Source organism: Cyanistes caeruleus, chromosome 15 (assembly GCF_971803275.1).
Source record: "Cyanistes caeruleus chromosome 15, bCyaCae1.hap1.1, whole genome shotgun sequence".
Lineage (NCBI taxonomy): Eukaryota > Metazoa > Chordata > Aves > Passeriformes > Paridae > Cyanistes > Cyanistes caeruleus.
In genome coordinates this window covers 13365993-13392487 of record NC_141715.1, presented here as the reverse complement: position 1 = coordinate 13392487, position 26495 = coordinate 13365993, and the positions used below count along the sequence as shown (strand labels likewise).

The window sequence follows — 26495 nt, the reverse complement described above, 5'->3', positions numbered from 1 at the left end:
TATTATTGATGTCATAACGAAAATGCTGAAAAATAAAGTGGCTGCTTTAGACTGAGACCTCAGATACACCATGGCAATTAATTATTTACTTGATTATTAGAAGGAAAAAGAATTAAAATAGACACTATGCCCTGCATCAGCACAGCATTTCAAGCTCCAGTCTCTTGGAGTTCAGTCACACACGACAAATACAGACTGGGGAAAAAAAGGAAATTTAGGTGGGGAAAGATGAAACCATAAGCACAATTTCAAATTCATCCAGGCTGTGCAAACCTTGCCCGGTGTGTTCAGGACAGCCTGAGTCAAGAGGAGCAGTGAATAAAGCACCTCTGCTTCCAATAAACTCAGGTACCTTGGTACCCCTTTTTTTCATATCTCAGTATTAATTTAGATAAAAGCTCGTTTCAAAAGTTCTGCTAATGCTTTCTCTTGCTGCTTCTGCCTAGTTAGCACCCTAAAACCCACACTGATATCTTTTTTCCTTTAGTCTCCTTCAGAATTTTTCCTGACCAGCCTTTTTCATCTTCTCTTTATCTTGGTAACTCTATTCCACATCAATCCTCATATCTGAAAATTTACAACACTGAAGATACTGTCATATATATTAAATTCACTAGATGTTATTTATTTTTCTGTGATTTTACAAGTCTTTATTTAGCAGTATCATTCTGCACAGGTTCAAAATCTTTAAGAAAGGACCACTGAGATAAAAAAAAAATCAGAAAAAATTATATAATTGAATAGTGAATATAGAGAAAAAAAACCAAAAAAACTCAGATGCATTCAAAATATTTTGCCAAGATTCTTGCACAGAATTCATTGAGAGAAAAAAAAAATTAGAAAATTTGACAGACACACTTTACCACCTGCATATCCAAAAATATCTATGGATTTCAGCAGAAATATAAAACTTCAAGCATAACAGTCTCCTTGACAGTAAGACAAGAAGCCACTTTCCACAAGTGCCCTCTCTCCCCTCATCTGCATTTCAGATTATGCCATATGTTAATTTACAACCTGGAGTCATAAGAAATTTAAGATAGTCCGTACGAAAATGTTTTTAAGTGGAACAGGAGGAAGTTAAATGATAAGAAATCACAGTTTGCCCTCTCATGCAACAGGGTCTACAGCATCCTTTAGCTGCTCACTCTGCTAAAAGATTTCCTTTGGTTCTTTCCTGGGGAGGTTTGTGGCTGCCAAAGACCAAGTGCAGAACCAAACCACAGAACTCTCTTTTTGGAGCTGCTGACTACAGAAAAATCCCTTTCAGTAAAAAGGCTGCAGAAAGGTAAAGACTGTGCAGAGATTTAGCCCAGCTTCACCTTCATCTCTGTCTTGAAAGCTGAAGTGATAAAGGCCTTTGAGAGCCATCATCTCTGTAAGACGTTCTCTTACAAGAACAAACAATAAATTACTTTAGTCATCCTCTTGCATATGAACAAGATGAATTTAAGCCAAACAATTTGGCTTTATTTTTTTTTTTTTCCCAGGAATATTGCAGAGCATTAAGTAAATTATTCTGCTGGACTAAATGTAGTAAACATATGAGGTACAATACATCTTGTTTTTAAAAAAGGTATATTTGCTATTCACTGATGCTACCAATAACTTTGAGTCTGTTTCCTTGCTAAGTAGTCTTATGACCTCCAGAGACATAGATTTTAATTCCTGTTTTGAAAACAGTACCATAAATGTGTCCAGGAGCTTAATTTATTTAATCGTTTGTGGAAATTTACTGTGCATTTCTGTAACAGCATTTTTTGATATGCGACCATAACTCCTCTCTTGCAGCACATTATTTCCATCACCTGAGGAGGATCTAAGGTAAATCTTTATCATTTTGAGCCATTTATTTGTTTGCAGATCCCTGGTGCAAACACAAGTAAACAAGCCTTTCCCATGCCTGACAAATATACTAAGAACTGCATTTTCTCTGCTATAGGAAATGGCCACTCCCTCTTTTTATTTCAATAAAATGCCCAGTTACCCAGAGAAGCTGTGGTTCTCTCCATGGAAATTTCCAAGGCCAGGCTTGATGGAGTCTGAGCAACCTGGATGGTGGGAGGTGTCCCTGCCCATGGCAGGGGGCTTGGAACAAGATGGTTTTGATGTCTCCTCCAACCCAAACCATTCTATGAAAAGGATTATCAACTTCACCTGCTCCAACTATAGCTTAAAAAATGAGGATTAAAAAAACATGATGCTGGAATAATTAAAATAATTAAAATTAAATTAAATTAGAATTCAAAACAATGATATAATAAGAAAAATCATAATTTTCAGGTAGAAATTGAATCTAAATTAAATCCTTTCTCCACTACTCCACAGGTGAGCAAATGGATACTTTAAATTCAATAACTGAATCAATACTATTAAACAATAAAACATTTGTATATTTGTATATGTTAAAACACAATGTTACATCTGTAATAAATTAATTCATAATTCTAGGTTTCTTTATTCTGTCAAGTCATTCTGTTTACTCCAAGTTCTTCCTTTGCCTTTTTATTTTACAGATCATGATCACATCTTAAAATGCCAAAGTTTCTGTTTTATAAATATCACATTTGTATGGTTAAGAGGATAAGTTGCCACACTTCTGAAATAGTTTTAAAGATATACTTTAATAAAGTGGATACTAAGATCCTCAGGAATGAAAGAGATACTGGAGAAAAAACCAGGTAAATTCTATTCCATTATGCTTTTGCAAGCTGTATACATGAGAAAGAGAGAGATCAACACAAATTCACTCTAAACCAATAATTTAGAGGAATTTTGTTGACAAGGACTGTTCTGCTCATGTAGTGATGGCCACAAAAAACACCACAGCAAACCCTGTGTGGGATAGATACACTGTAATATTGATATGCTGTTAAAAAAATGGAGGAAGAAGATGGATTTAAGAGACTGAAATGAAAATGATGGAGGAGTCTGTCATGCAATAACAGCTTATAAGAGTTACAAACCCAACATATAAACAATAAAAAGCAAAGCTGACATATTTGATAACCACAAAGACAGCTTATTCCAAATATACTCCCAATTACAGTCATTCTGCATTACACAAAACACAAAACAAGTTCAGGGAAGCACAGTATTGCACCATCATCTCAGTTTTTGTGTTGCCTGGGTGAACACCTTTGGGAAGAGAAGGAGATTTGTCCTCTCCCAGCAGTGCCACCCACTCCCCACTGCCGCGACACGGGAACATGGAACACGGCACAGCAGCTTCTTGTGCTCTGAGGAGCACTGTGCAAGCTCAAGGTTTTCTCTGAGGGAGAATCCTACAAATCCAGCTGAATCTCAGCTGTGTGGCATCTCTCAAAAGCGGGCAGCTGTGGGCAGTGGCCTCTTTCAAACAGACCTTGCCATGTTAGAGCAGCACCTGCTTTGCGCGGTGTGTGCAGCTGCCCCAGAACCGCCACGGCGCCGTAACAAAAGCGTCATTACGCTTTGCTAATAGGAAAAACAAGCACAAAGGTTCATTTTACTTCAGAAATGGTCAAGAAACGGGCAAACACGGATGAGAGATTGTTGCACTGAGTCAACAAGAGAGACTCACATAACTGAAGTACTGAAGACATCTAAACCCACAATCTGTTGTGTACACAGTGATTTCAGAGAGCAAATAACATTTCATTTTTCTGTGCTTTGTTCTGGTTGAATTGTCCACATTTGAGCAATCCTAAATACATGCAAAGGATTTTAGTCCATATATATATAACACTAGGTAATATATATTTCCAAGTCCATCAAACTTAATGTTCTTTCTTCTAATTAGACTTCTGCTGGATCTGTAGGCAGTCTTATAAACCACTTTAACCTTATTTTAATTTTTCATTATGAAATTGTAAGTATTCATTAACTTTGGAAGACATGGCATTACAGCTGTGATATATCATTCCTCATATTATTAACAGCCTACTTTATAACTTCAGTGCTTGAAGCACAGACTGGTAATAATGCCTTATGAGCTTTATTTTTGTAAGAATTTAGAACAAACTTAATGGAAGCACACACAGTTGCCCAGTCATACACAAAATTTTATTTGCTGTAATGACTTTAATATTAGTGTCAAAATATATTTGCAGCAAGTTTAGCAGACATGCTAGGTACTAAACCCTAACCCCCCAAGAGAAACTATGTGACTAATACTACTTTTTCTACCTCTCTAACTCTTTGGTAAAATTACTTAAGCAAGAATAAAGTCCAGGTTATCACTTTTTGTGTAGTAAGCTTTTAGCATATTGTAAATAATTTTAGTCAAAATTAATAATTTCCCCACAGAGACTAAGTACCATTTTTTTAGCTTTTTTTCAATATCATTCAAACACTTATCTCAGGGACAGAAAAACTTCAAAAGAAAATCAGATTCCTCTATGAAGTCAAATTAACTACCATCTATAAAAAATGTTTAAAAATATTATTATATTTATAATATTTAATATATCATAATAAACTGCCATCCTTAAAACACAGTACTCTACTGGAAGTAATTTTAAAATGTGAATATACAGTTCCAGGCAAGCTACCACAGAGTGGCCATTTGCTTGAAGGAATAACATTTATGCAATTTGTTCTACGTGATGGTCTTTTTCTTTTTTTCAGTTATCTAACATTTTGCTTCTGGTCTAAGTAGCAAAACCTAAAATACTGATAATTTTTACTTCACTATTTAAACAAACAGAGTTGATTAATGTATTTGAGAAGACAAAGTTGTACTGAACTGAGTCATCTGCAACTGAGTCTTTACCACTTCACATAATGAAATATGATTATGAATATCAATTTCATAATCAAAATTTCCACTTGTTTCCACAGACAGCAGACAACTTGCTCACTTCTAGGTAAAAAATGACCATGGGCTATTCTTTGGTTTTCACATGGAATAGTGCAAAAATACAGCTGATGTTAGGCAGCTGCTCAAATTTCCTTAGCATTAGGCATTTTGTTATATTCTACCAGTGCTGGTGGAACTGCAAATCAAAACCTCTCAGCTGCAGTGCTCGGTGCCATCCCCTTGTGCAACAAAATTTCTAAAGGTTTAGGTGAGCCATTAATACTTTGGGAAAAGAAGAAGAAACATGGCAAACTACCAAGATTCCAAACTTAAGAGGGGATAAACGAGGCAATAAGGAAAGAAGGAATATCAGACTGATGGATAGGTAGCTAAAAGATGACTAACAATACAAGGATTGGCAAGGCATACCTGGGCTCAGAACATGGACAGAAGGAGCAATGCTAGGACTAAAGCTGATAGTTTTATACTGGTAAATTCTTCCAAGCAAATTGGCTTTTTTAAGAATCTTGTGTGGCAATCAACAAAAGATCAAGACTCAACATTCAGAATTACACTGGACAAACTACACTGAAGAGACATTTCAGCACCGATGATCAAACTGTTCTCCTCTTGCAATCTTCTTCAAACACCTCCCTTACTTTGTGAAAGTAGTGATTGTCATAAGGAACACACTTGGCTGTCTTAAGGAAAACAGAGCCCAGCAGCAGCATCAAAAGCAATTGTAGCTACACATAAGCAAGAAAACAGGAACTGCCTTCACTGCTCTGTCAAGAACAGTTTTAAGTGTAAATTCAGTTTGTAACATCCAGGTTTTGACTAAAATTTAGGGAAAAAGTATAGGTTGTAACTACAATATTTTCCATAACATTTCTTTAGGTGAGTGTTTATTTCTCCATTTTCTGGACTTGCTCCAGAAATTCAGCTAAATTCAGCTAAAATGAGATTACTTTTCACTGCATTATGAAATAGACACTGCTTTTTTGAGCTTTTTGCATCCATTTTAACAAGGTTCTACCACACACACAAACATCTGAGCCCCACTCCACCTCCCATATTAGCAGCAGCATTCCTCAGAGAGGCTTTGCTCAAAACAGTTTTAAAAAGATATCCTTTCATTCTGAACTAAACAGGATGTAGAGATTGTCACCAGTGGAGGAGCAGGAATCACAAACAGCTATAACCCAACTATTCTAAGAAAATGTAAGCAAGTAATTACAAATAAAACTGCTTACATCCATGCAACTTGTTTGGCAACAGCAGCATAGCATAAGGAAAGCTGCTACAATTCATAACAGCATCTTGTAATAAAACAGCTTTATGTATCCCTCTCAAACTGTTTAGTGCTCAAATCTCATCAGATGGCTGAGTAAGCATTACACTTTGGGACAGTAAATCTCTGTTTCCAATATGGTCTACATTCACAGACATGTACTTTTGCATTCACTGTAGTCACTTCCAGCTAAGAACTCATATGGGGGGGAAAAAAAAAAAAAGGCAATATATAAATATATCTGCATGCTATTTTGTCTAATCAGCTATCTAGTCTCTGAAACCATTTTGGAATCTTAAAAGATCAGCACCTCAATAGGAACTGACTGCTACCACCAAAAGTTAATTTGAAGTTGGATTTACAAACATGAAGACAGTCAAAGAGCCACCTTTATACAAGACACTGTCTCTTCATCCTCTCTTTATCCACATCACTGAGGCATACAGGGCATTGCCATGGCATGTTTAGCTTCCATTAGAGACAAACTAAAAGGTAGGAAAGGGTTTAGAAACCACCACCGAGTCAAAATTCATGCAGAAGATGACATTACACAGGCAGATACTTGAAGAGCTCTATTTAGACTGACAGTTCACAGAACACACAACTGACTTAAGTGCAGCACCTAATTAAATCTGTACAGAAAAACACTGGCTACTATGGGTGTTCCAAAACACAGAAAAGAACATCACCAGACTAATGGCTAAAACTGAATCCAGCTTCCAAAACCCAGAAAAAGCTGGCATCTGCTTTTAACATGGAGACTGCATGCCCACAGTCACAACCCATCAGTGGAAATCATGGATTTTCGGTTTACTGATGTTTCCAGAACTACAGAATGTACTTAATTCATGGAAAGATTACTGGGATCAATGTAGAAATAATCTGATGAAAGTTAATGAGCAACCCAATAGCAGGCCAAGGAAGATAACTGCAGATCCTCTGACCTGGAACTCTGAATCCAGAGACAAATAATATAAAACAAAGAGAACAAATTCTGGGCCCTGCTTACCCAATTATACTTCCTTATCATTTTGTTTTTCTACTGATTTATAGGTTTTAAATGAAATGGTCATCTGCACTCGGACTCGACTCCAAAACCCCCAAGGTTCTGTAAGGAAGACAATGAGCTTTGGGTGCTGTTTTTATTTGTTTGAAACATTCCTTATGTTTTTCTTACTGTGTGACATGTGTGCATTTGGGTCCAGCCAAAATATTTTAAAAGCATCTATAAACCACATAATACGTTGGAGGTATTAGGAGAACGAACAGGGAGGACAGAGGAAATATAAACAGAGCAATCATCACCACGGATCAAGCAGTTGTTCACAGACTCTAGAATTTAGTCCCCAGTAGTAAGACATTTCAAAAGAACATGGGGGAAAAAAAATAAAGCAGAAAAGACAATTACAGAGTAAACAAAAACACACAAAAACCTGGTCCCAATGCATCTGAGCTGAAAACTGACTCATGCATTGGAGCAGTGAATACCCTCTGGTGCTTAACCTATCTTCCACACATTCCACTAAGATAAAAATATCTAATCCCTATTTTTCCTGAAGATGTAATCCTTAAAAACATGTGGCATTGGAGAGTTCAACAACATATATTCCAAAATAATTGCTGTTTAAGTATGTTAAATATTTGCTGAACTCCCTTTTATTTAAATAATTCTTTCTTCCTGTATTATGAGAAAAGAGGAAGAGAAGGAAAATGGCCCAATTGTTCTTTACCAGGAAACAAGCTTTAGAGCGCGTCCCAAGCTCACAGAAACAAAACAATATTCACTAAAGCAAATTCAGGACTACGTGTAAAAACTCATTTTCTGGAACTGCCTAGGATGCAAGGACAGAGATGCTTAATTCAAATCCAGATAAAATGTAAAAGCTTTTAAAATCTGGCATTTCAGTGTTAATAGGTGTATTAGAGAAGAATCTAAGTACCTCCATCAGTTTAACACTCAAAAGCAATCAGTCTCCTTTCCAGACACTTCTTGCTGAAAAACCAGATCTTAAAAATTATGAGTTGAACTGTAGATCCTTTGGGAGACAAGAAGAATTAGAAGGTGGAACAAATTTGCAAGATCTGTTCAATGTTAGCCATTTTCATTCTTAGAATTAATCAAAAATTATTTTAATTTAAAGTATCTTTTTTAATAAATAAAACTATTATTTCATCCCCATGGAGTGTATTATTTTTGTTTACAGTAGATTTTAATATGAAATAGAGCATCCACAGATGTGTGTAAACAAACTTCTTAGAAGAGTGTGTGCTCACATGTGTGTGAGAAAATGAAGAAGGGTTTATAGGATCAAAAATTATTATTTTCAGTATCCAAAGTCTTAAAAGTCTATTATTACATAGCAGAGTAAAGGGATGAGAGGGAAAAAACCACAAAGGAAAGGTTTTGTTCAACACTCAGCCAGACCCCAGCACTACAAGATGAGCAAACACAGCTTTGGCTGAAGCACAAGGTCTTTTTGCTTGATAGAAACCTGAAACTATAAAATACAGAAAGCATATTTCCTATTAATTTTGAAGCTCTTCTGAAAAGGTATTTGCATGAAAATGGTTACTAAGCCTATTTTAGGGTACACCTGAGGTTTCTAATTTTTTTCTTTTATTCAGTGTGTGCTTACTACATGGTGATAACATCTAGTTTTTTGTAAGATATCCTTTTATATGTGGTTTACACAATGTGCATGTACCTTTGCAAATGGTTTAAAAAAATAGAACCTAGTTTAACTTAATCATCAAGTAGTAAGGAGTCCAGTAGAGAAGCAGTAAAAATAGAAGTTCTTTTTGAAAGCTAAATAAAGGAGTAAAAAAGGGGAAAAAAAGGAGCATAAGTCTATATATACTTATATGTTTGCATCAGAAATTCCTGAATTCTGAGTCTCTAATTTAAACTGTAAACAAATGCTGATTTTTAATAATGAACAGTTGTGGGAAACTGCCAATAACAAAAAGTTATTCCCTGAGACAAAGTGCGTGTACAGAGAATTCTCATATTATGTCTAGCTGTTGTTTATTCTACAAATAGATATTAATATTAGAATAGTTCTGTGTTTGCCAGCACTGGTGTTATTAGTTATTACTGGAGTTCTCATCAGCACCACAGCTGCTCAACTGGTCCAGCAGGTGAGGAGAGATGAAGATGAATCTTTGTTCAGCAGGTCCAGCTCAGACTCTCAGTGGTCAGTCAGGAGCTCTGAGCACACAACCACAACCCTCACAAGGGATGAAGATAAAAAATGGTGAAATGCTAAGAAAATAGGAGGGATGGGGAACATACAGGAAGTGAAAAAGAAGAGATTATCACATTAAACTACCATTTGCAAACCAGGGAGTTTGCTGCTCAGAAAGAAAAAAAAATTAAAACAAAAAAGCACACAAAAACCTAAACCCCCAAACATTACAAACCAAAACAAAACCAAAACAAAAAAAAATTTCACAAAATATGGAGAGAAAACAATTCGTGCATATTTAAAAGAAAGTACCCTAAAGACTGAAAGTCAATCCCATGATGTCTGCCTGAAAATCCACTTCTAAATACATTTTCTTCTGGTTTTTATTGTGACTCAGATGTAATATACACAAAGTTTTGGTTTAATTCCTGTTTATCAGATCATCTTGCTATTACAGCTCAAAAGAGCACTTGACTGACACTAGAGTATAAATCAGAGGAGGAATGTTAGGTTTGGGCTCAACTTTCTTACCTTTTCTTTTCTTAAAAGCATACTGACAGAAGGGTGCTCTAAAGGTTTGTACTTTTATTTATTCCTAGTCTAGCAATGCTGCTACATTGCTCCATTATTAACAACTTCAACGTAGATGAAAGCACAGATGAAAAGTGCTTTCATGTTTTTAAATCACTTAAAGAACCTTATCATCTTTTATGATTTGGGGAGGGAAAGGGTAAGGGAGGGAGGTTTCAGCATCTTTCCTTTATTAAATAAGGTACACAGATTATAATGTTTTTTGTTTCTCAATAAGACCATGCTTTCTAGACAGGAGAAACGGAGGCAGTTGTTCCACCCTAATAAGTATTTTACACTGGGATTGTGTTTCCTTCAGGTCACCATTAAAAATAAGTAAGCCTTGATTCAGGAGAAGTGAAAGTTCCACATGTACTGGCTAGAAGAGAAAAGTTGCCTTGAGGCCTTTTCCCACACAATCCACTCTACATCTGATTCCATGTTGAGGAATCTGCCACCTTGCCTCTACCTCAAATTTCCTTTAATTATGTAACTTTACAGATGTAACAAAAACCAGCAGAATGCAGAATGCCACTCAAAAACCATGCATGACAAAGGAAAACCAAGAATGTCCTCTCACTCTAGACAGAATACAAGAAAAAAGTTTTATTTAATGTCTTTAATCCAAATCTATGTACCAAAACATTTCATTTTCAAAAGGTAAGAGGTCCTGGAGAGAAATATTAAAACTGTAATTGCCAAAACCCAGTTGGATTTGGACGGGATACATTAATTTTAACAGAAGAGTTGAGGATGACTCAGGTTTGATGACAAGATGATCAAAGATCTCATCTTGTTACTATTGGGAATATGAGCAGTGAGAGAAAGTCTGGTCAGCCCGAGCACCTGGAAGTGCAGCTGTGGCCTCTAAGCAGCAGCCCATCAGTCACTGTGAACAGTTAAAACATTCTTGCAAGTCTGAACAACCTCCACCCCTCTCAGGAAAACACTAAAACAACCCAGCAAGAACTATTTCAGACTTCTGAGCTCTGAATATAGTTTTTGTTATTAGCATTTCACTGACAAACCATGATAAACAAAACCAGAATGAGTTCAACTTTGTCTTAAAAGATTTTCCAAACCCAGTAATGTACAACAGGCAGCAGCTCAAAACAGCTGTGAGCAGTTCCAGTGCCATGGTCAAACCAAATATTTTACAGTAAGTCAAAAATATTTCACTTTTCTAATAGAAGAGACAAAATACTGAAGAAAATATCTGCAATTCCTTAAAAAAAAAAGTCTAGTTTTTTTCTAATAGAAGAACAAAAAAATCTTTAAAGACTATTTATTTTAAGCATGTTTATTTCCCACCGAATTTAATCCCATCATAACACCCAAAGTTAGAAGAAATTTAAATGTATAAATTCCTGGATGTCTGCAGCTGGAAACTGAATGCACAAGATGTAATGAATGTGATTTCCTACTATATGAACCACATTTTTATCCATCTAATGTTAATACAGAAAGTGAGAACATCTACCAAATCTTAATCTAGATCTGCCTGTCACATTATCTCAAATTTCATGTCAGTAAAACTGTTCAATCAGAAAGATGTCCAGCTTTCAAATGCAAAGAATCATCATACAGACCTATTTTTCTAAAAAAATTGCTTTCTAAACTTAACAAAAGCAGGAAAATAAGGAGTTGCTGCTCATTATCTTACAAAAAATTTACTTTGGCTCTCTAAAATAAGCACTGTTTATTAGACACAACAACAGACTAGTAAGGGAAAAAATAACAATAAAAAATATCTGAGTGATTCAATTCAGTCATCAACAGTTTGTACTCCCCTTTGTAAAGAGGGCAGAGAAGAACACATTAAGAGCAGGGATAGGATGAACAGTTGTCAAATCAGTAATCAAGAGAAAAAAAACAAGATTAAAAAAAAAAGAAAAAAGAAAAAGATTATGGAATGCTGAATAATGACCTGCAAACTAAAATGAGGCACTTGAGCTGAAGCATCAATCATCCTGATAGGGAAAAGTAATATTTAGATGACTCCTGTACAGTAAAGTAGAACAAACTGCAGTGAAAATGGCTCCAGCAGCTCAGACTTTCAAGGTGCACTTTGATTCTTTATCTTAGGTAAACACCTCTAAGCAATGAAAGACTCTCCAAGAACAGAGATTACTCCAGAAAACAGAACTGGGTGTTTGACAGACCAAGAACAATGCAAACACTCCTTCATGTCTGTAGACAAAAATGAGAGAAAAAAGGGATTAGAAGAGGGATCAATTATTGACACTAATTATTAGATAGTTTGATTTAAAGGTGAAGATGGACACTGACTGCTGTCAGAATGGCTCAAAGAAGATGTGGGACATGGTGTCAGGTGTAAGAAATGACATTCCACTGAAGGATTTCCACAGGTGTGAAAACTTCCCATTCCCCAAGCCACAGCATTAGAAATGTGTAGCAGAGAACTATCACACCCTGCTAACAAGCACATCTACAAACCAGCAGAGTTTCTGCATTTAAATTCTGGTACATTTAGATTATGTACTAGATGATTTACCTTCCATTGAGAGGGGCACAAAACCTATACATTTATCCATCAAACCTGCCTGGATCTTAGTTGGTATGAATCATATCTGTCTCCTCAACTGACAGTAAACCAGGGTTTTTAATTCATATACCATATCTAATGGTTGATTGAATGCCAATTTAACTTGGCTATTTGGATAAGTAAACCAGATGATTAAACACAGTTCCTATGAAGAAATGTTTACTAATGGTTTCAGCACAAGGTTTAGAAGTTCTTGAGGGAAGCAAATGCCCAAATGAGAAAAAACTCAGTCTGTACAGTAGGTTACAGGTTTTTCATGTAAAAATATTTACATTTTGAATTCATTAATCCATTGGACATAGCAATGACCACTTGATAAAATAAGAGATTAATTCCCCTAGCTTACAAGTTCATAGAGGCAGGTTATTTCAAATATTAGTTGCAGGCTGTAATGCTCAATTACAGACAATTACAAAAGAAATTAGATGTGTTTCCTCCTTTCAGTTTTTATGAGGTCAGGGTTCAGCAATATGGGTGAGCAGTGACAAAATGCAGTAGAGGAACCAGCACTCCCATTCTCACACTTCAGCAATGCAGCATTTAAGAACAGGAAAGGAATTCCAAGGCAACTGATGAACAATGAGTGTATGTTGGCCATGTGGGTTTTTACCATAACAGTGTTTTAGTTGTCTTTTCAGTACAGATTCTGTTAAAGAGAGACACATTTAGGTGAAAATGTTATCATTTCCAAAATTAACCTAGGTAATAGGATACCAAGTTAGCTCATTGGCTAAGCCCAAGATCTGTGCAAAAGATATCCTCTGGTTAAGGGTCATGGCATCTGTGCCCACCAGATGTTTTGATCAGTGAATCTTGGTTTGCCTCATTTACAAACTGTGGATTTCAAAAGTAAAAGAACTCTGAGAAAAAAACATTCTAATTTAGCACAAAGCAGTGGAAATAATGGGAAGATAATATCCATTTTCCTAGAGCTCTTTCATTAAAACTTCTTCTAGCACTGAGATGCTGTAACAAGGAACAGACTGTCCACCGAGGATTATGGTAAAAGAAACCATTTCTGACTTTAAACATACCTTGTCTGGGAAACTCATCCGACTCCCTGTGCACCAGGTCAGACACTCGATTCCCATAGTGCATCCTGGTGTCGTGATCATACGCCTTCAGTGTCTCACTGGAGCTGTAGGACTTCTGTGTGGGCACCCTGCAGTCCTCACTGTCCAGCGAGGAGCTCGTGTAGCGGCACTGCTTCCCACAGCGGCCCCGCGTCAGCGAGCGGTGCCTCCTGTCCTTTATGTCCATTGTTCTCAGCCAGGCACGCTGCTTCCACAAGAGCCTCTCTTCTATTTGGGGTCAGTCACTGTCACCTAACAACATGAAAGGATGACAAAAGAGTAAGTAATGCTGCCACTGCATTTTGTTTTATTCTACTTTCCCTGACTTGTCCTTGAAGAACAATGTGGCACGGATCGAGAAGAAAGGGAAGGCCCACATGATGCATCTTCTAAAAATTGAAATAATTGACCTGAATGGGTGGGGAGAAAAAAATTAAATGCTGTAAGATAATTGCATTCTATCTAAATTATCGTATCATTAAAGAGTTTAAAAAAAAGGATAAAACCACTGTCATCTTTTGATTTTTGAATGAACTCTGGTAACAACGCAGAACTGACAGAACAGAATTTGTTTCTGTTATGTAACAGAAGAAAAGTAGACTCAAACCAGCTTTAATTATTTCCATTCTTCCTGCAGGAGGGCTTCCAATTAAGACTGAAGCATGCAGGAGAGTTCCAAAGAGGAGATTATTTCTATTCAGCGTTAATGCATTACCGACCTTTGACGTGTTTGCCAGCAGCAGCAACTGATTTCCTTGTCCCTGGTTAACTTTAGTCCAAGGCCCTGCTCTGAAGGTGGACAAGGTCTGTCCAGAGGTCCATCCCACCTCTGACATTCCTGTGTGGCTGTGTCTGAGCACACTTTGGGGACTGGCTGCTCTGGTGCACCCCAGAATGGGACTGGATGAGCTCCTTCACCACCCCTCAAGATGACCAGTTTATCCAACTCAGCACTTGGAGCTCTTGAAAACTGTCTAAATCTCTTCTTGTTCAGTGGACCATAGAGTTTCTTACAGTGGGCTTAATTAGGCCACCCTTACTGTGGCATATAGACTTTAATATATGCATCATTAGCATACAAAAACTGCAAAATGAAAGCTACTGGAGAAAGGAAGAAATACAGTAAAAGCACAAACACCCTACCCACTGGGGTACTAATTATTTTCAGTTGGTATTAGTATGTATGTCTTTCTCTCATGGCATGCTATGCCCAGGTCTGTGCTAGTCCTGAGAAATCCTCATGACATTTTTTTTTTTTTTTTCTGGAAATTAAATCTTCCCACATAAAAAAATACTCAGATTTGCTAATAAGCAAAAATTGGAAAAAAACATCTTGCTCTTCTCTACATGGCTAAAGAGGTGAAGGACTGGTTTGGGTGAATTTAGCTGGGACAGTTGAAGAGCTTTTCCTTGCCCCTGTCCCCTCTCAGACCAGGTTCCCTCTGCCAAGCCCACCCAGCAGAATGTGCCCAGGCCAGAAGCTTAAACCAGCAAAGCATTTCAGCAGTGATTCCTTGTGCCACCTCTGCCACCAAAGGAACAAACTGCAACAGAAGATGCTAAGACATGCTGCAGAAGGCAGCCAAGCCTCTCATTGTGGGAGTTGTTTGCACCTGCAGAAGAGGTCACAGCACTGGCACAAGTATTGGCTAAATCATTGCCTTTTGAAACAGATTTTGGCTGAGAAAGAGAATAAATGTACTTGGCTGAGAAGCTGGTGACCTAGAGAAAAGGTTTCTTGCCTTCATTTAGATTTGACATTTAGCCTTGTTGTGGTTTTTGGGTTTTTGGTTTGTTTTTTTTTTCTTTCTTTATTTTAAAGAGGAAAGTTAGGTAACCACAAGAAACAGCTGCTTTAAGCCACCCACAGGTATTCTGCAATCTGTGAGGAATAAGAACTGTAAACATGCTTACTTTTTTTCTTCTTTTTCATTTATTTTTAACATTTCAGAGGGGAGAAAAAGTCACAAAACAACACATACAGAAAAGCCAAAACAAAAGCAGAGACATTTGGCACTTGAAACTGTCAAGGTTCGTTTTATAACTTCAGATTAAAGAGAAAGAAAGATTCAATACACATTCCTGTTTCTCAGCTCTCTGAACATATAGTGGCTGACTCCTCCATGTCTGAATTTTTTAGTTCATTTTTTTAGTCCTGTAATATTGATTAAACTGGAAAGCACATTAACTGTAAAGCATATCAACACTGGAGGCACAAACAGTTTCTTGAAGTTTCAGAAGATATATGATCATTTAGATTAACAATGCCTGGCTCTTTGATCCCATTTTAATACTCTCTCATCAAATTCAGATATCAATACATCACAATTATAAACACAGAAACAGACATTGACACTCCAGCATTGAGCAAAATCTGCCAGTTGCTCTCTGGGAGTCCTCATGCTGCTACTCAACACAAAAGCCTGTCATTCCATATGAATTCTATATTGTCTGTCAGTTCAGACAAACAAACAGCTTTTTGTTTTTATGACTGCTAAACTTAAAACTGTCTGGCCTGATTTCTATTGTTTCTGAAAGAACATTTAATTCCTTGTTACTGTAGTTAAAAGAAGGATTTACTGTGACTGAGATAAAACCTCTGAGTATTTCCAGGACATTAGCTTATTAAAGCATCTTCTCAGGCAGACAAGACTTTTTGAAATTGTTCCCTCAATAACCATTCTTTTGTAGAGTTTTGTGCAATTCCCCTACAAATACAAAAATAAAAGGAAATGGTAAGACAGAGTTCCACTGCTGACTGTGCCTGGAAATATTCCTCAGTCATTGGCACATGCAGAACGTGAGGCACAATGTCTGCACTAGAGAAACTCCAACTAGCTAACACAAGAAAATAAATGTAGAAATGTCCCAAGATCTTTACTTTGATCTTACCTAAGGAAAATCTTTTTACAAGAATCAGATATCAGAATAGTCTGGTGAATAACCTGGTTTTTATGATACCAGACTATTAAAAATTTCTTGAACTTTATTAATTTTAGTAGGTCTTTCAAATTCTAATGATAAAATAACATTTTAACTGGATTTTTTGTTCAATGTCATTTTCATATTTATTATTTTTAATTTTCATTTTCCTTATTTTTTTCATTATTTGAGGACAAATCCCAAGTATTTGAGACTAAATATATCTACCTGAACACAAAAAAAAGTTCTCAGAGATACTTCTCTCCTCCTCACCTGTGCTTTGGGGATTTCTTTGAACTTAAAGCAGCCAGGCAAAAACCAGTTCCAGAGCATCATGCTCAAGCATTCTCAAAAATTAGACATCACCATACATTGCTTAAAACCCAGTGAATTAAGTTGTGAAACATTCCTAGAAAATATGTTTCACTTTCTTTTTTTCATGCTTAAGATAAATAGATGAAATTCTGCTTGAATTCAGTGCTGAACACTTTTCCTGTTAGTGAAATCTTTATGTACTGTATTCCTGGAAAGGTGTGATAGCTTTGCTTAGAGAATAATGGTGAGATGCAATTTGAGTTCAGAACTCCTGATACTCTTTGACTTGCCTGTCTCAAGGGCACTCTCTGAATGGTTTATTTTGAGTAATTGACCTAAATTGTAACTGATTTAATAATTTCTTTTGTTTCAAAGGATTTAACTAATACAGCTCATTCTGACCCACTTACACTACACAGCAGTACAACCACTAACAAGTGAGTTCAACTGTTTTTCCCATCTAGTTTTGGTTTTATTATTTCAGAAACACAGGAGCTCTGCCTAGCTCTATGAGAAAGGTGTTTATTCAGAAAATATTTATTATTTATAGTGGCCTGCTAAAGGGCTGGTCTAGTTTCACAGGAATACAGTCTCAGCTGATCTGGACCTAGCATAGATCTAAAGCAATCAACAGCTCAGGCTGTATTTGCTGCTGATGTACACATGTGCCCCAAGTTACACATGTGTGATACACTTCTGACTCTCTATTCACCCAATATAAGATTTATTGTGGTTCTATAAAGCAGCTGTGTACCTGAACATGACTTAGGCAGTGGTAATGGGCAGCACGAGGGCATTCAACCACTGCACGTCCTACAGGGACAACAGACACAAGGGGCAAAAAAGAAGAGATAGGATAAAAGAAAAAAAAGCTGAGGAGAAATGAAAAATAGGCTTTTGTTTAGAGGGTTTAAAAAAATTAAATTTTTGTGTTAGCACAGCCAAATCAATAGGAGGCATGGAGGGAGGGCTCAAAATGAATTTTAACAGCTTAGCAAAGCTTATGCTAAAACTCTCTGTAAATTTAAAGTTGATTCATACATACATTTATCTAACTCAGGTCATGGGCTTGTTTGCTGCATTTTGTAATGATCCTGACATGATTACAGTGTACAAGGCCATTAGCACTGCCACTCACACCTCACAGAGCCCAGGAATCACTTGGAAGTTCAGGGAAAACAAAGAACTTCACATTTATATTGTGACCCCAAATCACCTGGCACAACCAAATCAAAACATTATAGTAGTGCAGACAGTGCTGGAAACAGCCTTTTTTCTTTTTGCCCCCTCTTTTTTTTTTTTTTAATTTAAAAGAAGTAGCACACCATGTACCAATATGTTCATTAAAAAAAAAAAAAAAAAAAAGGTCTCTTGAAAGCCTGGACTACTTTTCAGGAACAGCAATTGGAAATAAGCTTGTGATTCAGTGATTCAGAGATTCAAATGCTGTTCATTATTTTAAGGAAAGACTATTTGTGATATGAGAAAATGCAACAATTCAGCTTTGGTGCTGGACAAATTTCCAGGCAAAGCATTAAAATGGTTATTTGACTATTATATTTATTTCTGATTTTAATTTCAGTGAAAAAGAATATCTCTACTTCTGGATCCCCTCTGTCTATTAAAAAAAAAAAAAAAAAAAAGGCAATAAATAAAATGAAATTTTAACCAAAATACTACACCTAACTACACTACAATATGTGCACTTTGTTAGATGAAGTAATATTAATGACAAGTATGCTGGTTTGATTTGCCCCAAAAATCAAAGCATATTTGGACAGTCTGTTTGGTGTAGCCTCATTTTTCACTGATAAATTGCTCTTCTGAATGTTTTAATTCCTACTTTTTTTTTTTTCTCTGTCCAAATACTGAATTTCTGTTTTAGGGAGCCACTCTAAATGAAGTTGGAAATAAGATATATTTAGTATGACAAGCAGCTATGTCAGAATAGTAGTGATGAATGATTCAAGTTAAGTAATATAAGACGCAATGCTTATAGGCACTCTGTGTTCTGTTTTACTGCAGACAAAAGCTGGTTTATTTTTTTTCCTTTTAATAAATAAAAGCTTTAAGAAGTATTTTAAGGCTATGGGCAGTCAAAATGGTACACACAACAACAAAATCAAGCACTGAGCCAAATGTTTATCACATATATGTATTTTTATCTGTGTTTATCACGTGTTTTTATTTCTAGACTATCTTCAGAGATTTCTGTACTCCAGGACCTTCTTCTAAATCCCAGAACTGTTTAAATCTATTATGAAAATAGCATTCCATTAAATAAATAACATGCCAACCAGAACTGATGGAAAGCCCAGGAGCTAGGAGACAGTTTTTGAACAGCATCCCATCATTCACTGACTGCTATGGATTAACCCCTTCTTCTCCCCCGAATTTATTCCCCTTTCCACTGGGCAGAGAAGGTTGGTGGATGTGAGCCCAGCCTCCTCCCTGCCCCGAGGGGGCTCAGAACCACAGCTCTGAGGCCGAATGGAGGGCTTCTTTCTTGGAGGGCAGCTGAAAAAGCTGCTAGACAAATTCATGTACAAAATCATAAATGTCCTTAAATGTGGCTTCTAGTTTATGCACTAGAAGCCACATTTAAAATCACGGATTTGGGGAGCACCACGGATTTGGAAATCACACCAGTAAAATTTCACTCTCAGCAAAGCATCTGCAGCATTCCAGGTCTGAGGCAGAGCATGGCATGCACGAACCACCCAAGTCTTTGTGTTCAGCTGCTACAAACCAAGTGCTTTTCCCTCTCCAAGAGCATGAGAAATAGTAAACTTCACAAACAATATCTACTTAGTCATTCAATAAACCACAGAGTATATTTAGTTGATTTTTCTTGAAAATTATTTGAAATTCACTAAATATTGTTGGGATAGTACACAATTCAGTAGCTGATCATCAAGAGAGATCATCAACTATTCTGCTGATTCCCATCCCAGAAGCTGCAGCAGCCATGAGGAGATTGTGTCACAGTCACTCAGAGGTGAGGATTTTTCAGAGTAAGGCTTATAAACCCCCCAAAGTGGTACCAAGCAGAAATTTTCTAATTATTCAAAGAAGGCTGAAATCACATATTTTCTTCCTAAATACGCAGAGGCAAAACTGTGCAAAGTTTTCAAGTTTTTCCTATTGGAGAGTGCTCTTCCTTCTTTTCTGGGTGAGGCCTTAACTATCCACCATTCCAGAAAAAGGAAAAAAAGAGATTTTACCCAGGGATAACATATATCCACTACAGACTCAAAGCTGTTTACAGATATTTATTAGGCTTTTGAACAGCCATGGAAGTTAAATCTGTATTATTCTTATTCTACAGCAAAGGCAAAACACCATGAAGATAAGAGTCCCACCTGAGGTCAGAAAGTGAGTTTGCTGCACATTTGAAACCCCAAGTTCCAGTGCTTGGTTTCCTGCTCTCAGTATATTTATTATTTACATACTTCCACCACTCTACGCAGCCAGGTTTAAAAATTAATAAATAAATAAATAAATAAAATCAAGCCACTATAAAAACAACACAAAAAGCTAATGTTTCAATTAATATAATCACTTAAAATTAGTATAGCTGAACAAGTTCGCAAAAACAATTTAAAGATCAAATACAAACCGGCCACTTCAAAAGACTAAGTTTGCTAGAACTAATTGCCTAAAGAACACTGTTACTCTTCTACTGCCTAGGAAGAATAAACAATAATATTATCTACTGCTAAACTGCCATTAATGAAGAAAGGTAGACTAATTTATCATTGTATAATTAAGACGATGCCGTTAAGCATGCTTTAACGATTCTGTGTAATAGTTTCCTATCACTAGAGAATACTTTTGAAACAGAGAGTAATTGTCTAAATAATTTTTGATTAAGTCCTTGATCAAACTGATCCACATTTATAGAAGTGAGACAGATCTAAATGCCCATACAAGGAGTGACAACTTGCTTTATTTAATTGTCCATGGGTGATGCACTTTTTTCATTCTAATCCTAAGTAAAATGCTGTATTTAATTAACTTAATGGAATTTTCAATCTTACCAGCAATGGAGCCAAGACATCAAGCTGGTTGGAGTGTAAGTTGTGCTCCAATCATTCCCCCCTCTGTTTTGCTTTCACCAACACTTGGTCATTAGTTCATTTCATTATTCAGCAGCATTTTCCAGTGTACTGTCCTCTTGTCAGGCTTCTTTATCTTTTCATTTTCTCAAAAACCTTATTTATGCCCGGAGTTTCTGTTATGGATTTGAATACTGTCCATACCCACAAGCCTTTTCCTTCACACCCACGCTAATCCATCAGCTGTCTCTGGGAGCTCCTGGGCACAGTGCTTCCATATTAGACCCAAGGATTTTGATTTTAAATATATGACTGTGCTATCAAGTTGGAGAAATGTAATATCAAAGGACTTGTACTTCTCTTGCACCCAAACAGGTCCAATGCCAAGAATTTTAAGACTTTTCCTTCCTAATTATTTTTCACTTCCTTATGCTAAAACATTCTGTAATTCTACACCCATTGGCCTCCTTCACTCCTGCTGGCAGCAACAAAACCTGTACCACTGGGTACAAGATCAGCCAAGAGAGAAACACCAGAAATGTGCCTTTCATTCCTTGTTTACAGATGAATACACTGTGCAGGGGAACTCTGCCAGAATCTGAGATCAGCAAAGCTCCTGTGCACACCTCATCCTACTGTGAGATGATCATGTTGCTGAAGAAGTTTCTCAGCTATTTTCAAACCCCTACAAGACTATTCTTAAAACTCATGAAATGCAATCATGCAAGCAGCTCTGGGTTTAGGTACTTAACACTTCAGTCAAGAACACCACCTGCTTTTCACTCTACACTTACATCATTTTCTCTCATTCTGTCTAAGAAGCAGTCCCTTTCTTTAAAGCTTCCACAGAACCTCTCTTGCCTCAATTTGATACTAACAATTTTCATTATTAACAGGAGCCTTTAATACACTTTCTCCCTGCTAGCAGTGTCAATCTATAAAAATATTTTTTGCAGAAGGCTTTACTAGAGACCACACTTAAGGATATATAAACTTATATGGTAGGAAAAATCAACATTTTAAAATGTCTAACAGTATTTATTAGAATTTCAATAAAGCTATTCCAAATTACACATGTGAATAGCCCACTCAGTTAAACTCTAATACTCTATTAGAGAAAAAAAACAAAACAAAAAAAAATAGGAAAAAAGTGAGTGTGTTTCTATTTGTGTAAACTGGTAGTTCTTCACCTTTGTAAACACACAGATTTTATCAGAAATAACAGCTTCCTGAAGTGATTCTTTGTTTTAAAAGGTTCAAGGTAAGGGAAGAAAACATTAAAAGAAAAAAAGAAATAGGAATGAAAACAACAGAACATTGTGATAAGGCACACAAAATGGATGACATTACATCCCAACAGTCTTCATACAAGTATTTGCTGAAACATTTTAAATTCTAGATTGCCTCATCCAGCAGTGAAACTTTGCATAATGAAGTAAGAAAGCTACACTGGAAGATTCTCAGTTAACAAGCATTGTTCCATCTTTCAATGAAGGAAAATTAATTGCTTTATAGGAATTAATTAAACCTTACAGTGATGGATACAACGAACACAACCATGATAAAAAATGATCATCTGTAACTCAATGTGTCTGAAGTGAATTTCCAGAGTCCACATATCAAGGGGTCATCAGGGATGGAACTGAGACCTTGTCACCATGAAAGCTGGTCCATCCAAACCTGCAGTGCAAGGTTTACTCACATATTATCATAGCAGAAGAAGACACAGAGGGTTATCTTGACTAATGGAAATTTTTAAATAACCTCAGTTAAGAAAAATACACTTCTAGAAAATCAATTAATCCAAGATCACAAAAAGCAGCAAATACCTCCCAGTATTGTACAGTCACTGCACAGACATCACTACATCCTCTGTTCCATCTCAAATCATGAAGAAAAAGGCCCAAATCCCTCCGGGGGAAAATCTCTCTGGAGAAAAGGCCACATGCTTCAGCAGACATTATCTTCTGTTATCTACCTAATCATTCAGGACAGAACATGTACTCTAATATTCACTCTCACACTGTAACTTCCTCCTGCAGATTTCTTACACAGGACCATGGTTCTGCTTACTGTCCTCTAGCTGTGGGTGTCTCCATGGAAAGGCTGGCATTTGCTGGTGGATAAGGGGTTTCCTCCGTGTCACTGTGCCAGCAGTCACTGCTCATGGGGCTGAGTTGTCACAGAGAAACCCACCCTGGCTCCTCAGCCCCGTGTGAGATCCTCATCCAACACCCCACAGGGGGTGCCTGAAGGCAGCTGGGGACAGCAAGGGCTGAAGCTGCACCAGCCCAGAACAGGGGAGCTCACATGGGGATACCTCAGATAACCTACCATGTGAGAAATACAAACAACCATCTCCTATTCACCATCTGTGCCAGTTTCACCAAGCAAGAACAGTCAGAAAGGAGAAACAAGTTAAAAAACGCTCTCAAAAGTGCATGCAATCTCTGCAAAATCCATTTGGTCCTTTCTTGCCGTTGCCCTTTCACAGATTGAACAATAACCAAGCTGCAGTGTCTAATTTCTTCACGAGTCTGAGCTCCCTGCATTAAAGCCAGCCCCCACAATTTTGCCATCTGCTGCCTGGATTGCCGTGCATCCAGCACAGAGATCCCGACATTCTTCAATGCCATGGTCCAACTTCCCAGGCAAAAGCAGCAGCACTCTGTGACAAGGACAGAGATCAAACCTAAGGGAACTTGGCAAGAAGCATTTAAAGCAAATTCTGTTTCACCTACCACATTCAGTTGCATCATTGACTCTAGCAAAATAAAATTTATCACTTCATTGAAGACACTCGATTTAAACTAAGTATTTATTGAATCTGTACAGCCATACAGACATCCTGATCTCCATCCACAGTGTATGAAATTGATAGTGTTTTAAAATTGACTATTCTCCAAAGATATTGGACAGTTGCACAAGTTTATAGCTTTGTTTTTCAAAACAGAAAATTAACCAGGGGTCCAAAACTTAGTTGGTTCTTTTTCTAAGGATTAGATGTTAAGTACAGTGAACAAAATTAATAACACAGTTTAACAAAATTTACCTTGTGAAACCAGAATTCTCTATGGTCATAACCAACCAACAAGTTAAACACAAGCCTTAAAATGCTCTCTTTGTTCCAATTCTGTTTTACCTGCCAAGGTAAATGATTTCTTAGTACCATTATTTTTAGCAGTACTTTACAGATGGCAATAATACTGCACGGAGTTCTCCTCCCACAAAACAAGAAAGATGTTTGTGAATTGGAGCAAGTCCAGGGAAGGATGCCAGAGTCTCAAGGGACTGGAACATGGGATCTATGTGGAGAGATGAAGGAACTGGATTAGTTAATTGCAGAAATGGCCAGGGCTTTACTGGGAGCAACCAAAGGGGAGTGAGAAACCACCAGTGCAAACTGAGCTACAGGAAGTTCTGAACAGAAATGAAATGAGTAAAAATCCCTCTGGGGACAAATATGCACTGAAGAGGCTGCTGCAGGAGCTGGGGAATTTTGCTCATTTTCAAGACTCACAAAGCCCTTAGCAACCCAGTCTCACTTCAACACTAACACTTGGATTAGGTGAGCTCCAGAGGTTCTTTCCAGCCTCAGTGGTCTGTGACTATGATGTTCTTAATTTAGGAAAAGTTCCATAACCATTAAAAAGTAGGAAGAACCAAAAGATCTGTTTTTGAAGCAAGCCGGTAAAGTAAACACACAAGGCAAGCTTTGTAAGCTGGGCACGCAGGCTTAAAGTCAGAGGTTTTTAAAGTAAAAAGTCATCTAAGCTTGCAGGTTTAAAGCTGAATTCCAAGCTTGAAGAGCACAATAAGGCAGAGGCCGCACCCTGCACACACGTGCAGCCTGCAGAGGAGCAGACACCACTGCAGGGGGGTCCTGCTGCAGTCACACTGATGACACACCACTGTGGGGGGGGAATTTCAGGGAAAAATGAATGGGATTTGTTCCTTCTTCAGTTTCACAATACAGACCTTTGAGGGAATACAGTTCTAGAGGAAAGAAAATGCACAGGAACTAAAAGCACAATTTAACAAAAGTAAGAAGCACAAGCTCTATCACAATTCCCATGACACTAGTGCAAGCTCATACGTTTCCAAACATGTCATTTGACAATGTTGCCTTTGAAACAGTCCCTTAAAAATGTGAAAACAAACCCAAAAGAAAACAACTCTGCCATATGTTGTGATGACACTACCATAAATCTAAAGAAAACAACACATGAGAAGGAACTGCAACCTCTAACACTCATCTCTCCAGAAGTCAGAGCCACATTCCTGTGTCATGTAAATCAATACAAGGCCTATTCTCTTTTCACTGAAGATTTTGTCTTTTGTTTGGAGGCCCAGAAAGCATAGCATTCATCTGGGCCTATCCTATATGGCCAATGACCAACTTGAGATCTGTGTGTGATACACAAGCATATGGTACATTATTCTGTCTGGAAATCTAAAGATTATTGTAAAACATAATTAAAAAAAAAAAAAGAAATCAAAACTTAAATTGTTATAGAGATTTACCAACAAAATCCTTCCATTTCTATTTCCATTGCTGAGTATGACACAGAGAGTAGGTGTGAACCCACAACCCCACAAAAGTCAGTGGTGTTTTCTCTTCCTGTACAATCTCGTCTGCCAAATTTCAAAAGGCTCACTGATTTTAGCCAGCATGGGCTAAAATCAACTGGTGTCTTGTCTCAGCTGGGCTGGTGGGTGCAGGTGAGTTTCCTTTCTGCTGTATTTAAGTCAAAGCAGGGGTGTGGAGTACATGAGCTACCAGGCCTGGGACTAGTTGGCCAGCAGAATCTGAGAAGGAAGGAATGCTTTACTCGTATCCATTATATGAATTAGTGTTGGTAGCTGTTGAGATGTGCAGAGTCAATAAAGTGTCCTAATTAACCATCTTCTTTGTAACTTCCCCATTTGTGACCCAGGTAAGCTCCTGTCCATGCTGGGCTATCCAGAATTTCACACTGTGTTTCCAAGCTCATGAACTTACCCCCATCCCCATCTGGCTCTGGCAGCAGCCACAGCTGCACCTCAGTCCCCTGGACAAAGTGACATCCTACTGCACCTTCCACCAGAGATTTTACTAATGCTCCACCCTTTAAAGAGCTGCTTCTTTTCCCCAAGACCAGCACTGCAATCCCCTATTTTAATATAAAACTTCCTGATGCAGAGGAGAGCAAAGTGCAGCAGCCCTGCTGTTTAAAGCCTCCCCTGGTGCAATAGGTCATTCTCCCATACAGGCAGTGGGAAAGAGTCTCCTATATCTGTGCCTCTCAGAGCAGGAAGGAAACTGGAAATAAACACTATAAATGCTTTATTATCCTGAACTGAAATCAATAAACTATGAACAGCTGTAACCTAATTTACTAGCAAACAGAACTGAAAAGATATCTGACAAAGCTTTTCATATACATTAAGAGCCATCAGATTGTAATTTTAGGTCAATATCAAGACACACAATGACCTAGAGTAAAATGATCTATATACCATTACCTATTTACTCAGTTGCCCAAATTATCTCAGTAAATTCTAACTTGCATGAAAACTTTCATGAATTATTAAAATAAAAAATAAAAGGTAAAGGAGAGGAGAGAAAAGCAATCTCTTCCTTGATGCCACTGTCACTGATATGCACATGATGCTGTACAAAAGCCAGTTCTGCACAAACAGTGGTGGAGACTGTGACAAGCAGCTCCCAGAAAGATGCACCTGAGAGCTCAGTC

The 26495-nt window shown here is 37.3% G+C and overlaps 1 protein-coding gene across 18 annotated transcripts in view; it reads right to left on the bottom strand.

The window, feature by feature from the left end:
* Window positions 1–26495, bottom strand: part of TENM2 (teneurin transmembrane protein 2) — a 618690-nt gene that overhangs the window by 470218 nt on the left and 121977 nt on the right. For all 18 annotated transcript variants that reach the window (XM_086851648.1, XM_086851649.1, XM_086851651.1 and 15 more), the window contains exon 3: window positions 13427–13717. In XM_086851648.1, the coding sequence (XP_086707774.1) occupies window positions 13427–13652 (226 nt within the window). In that variant the 5' untranslated portion in view covers window positions 13653–13717. The remainder of the gene's footprint in view (window positions 1–13426; window positions 13718–26495) is intronic.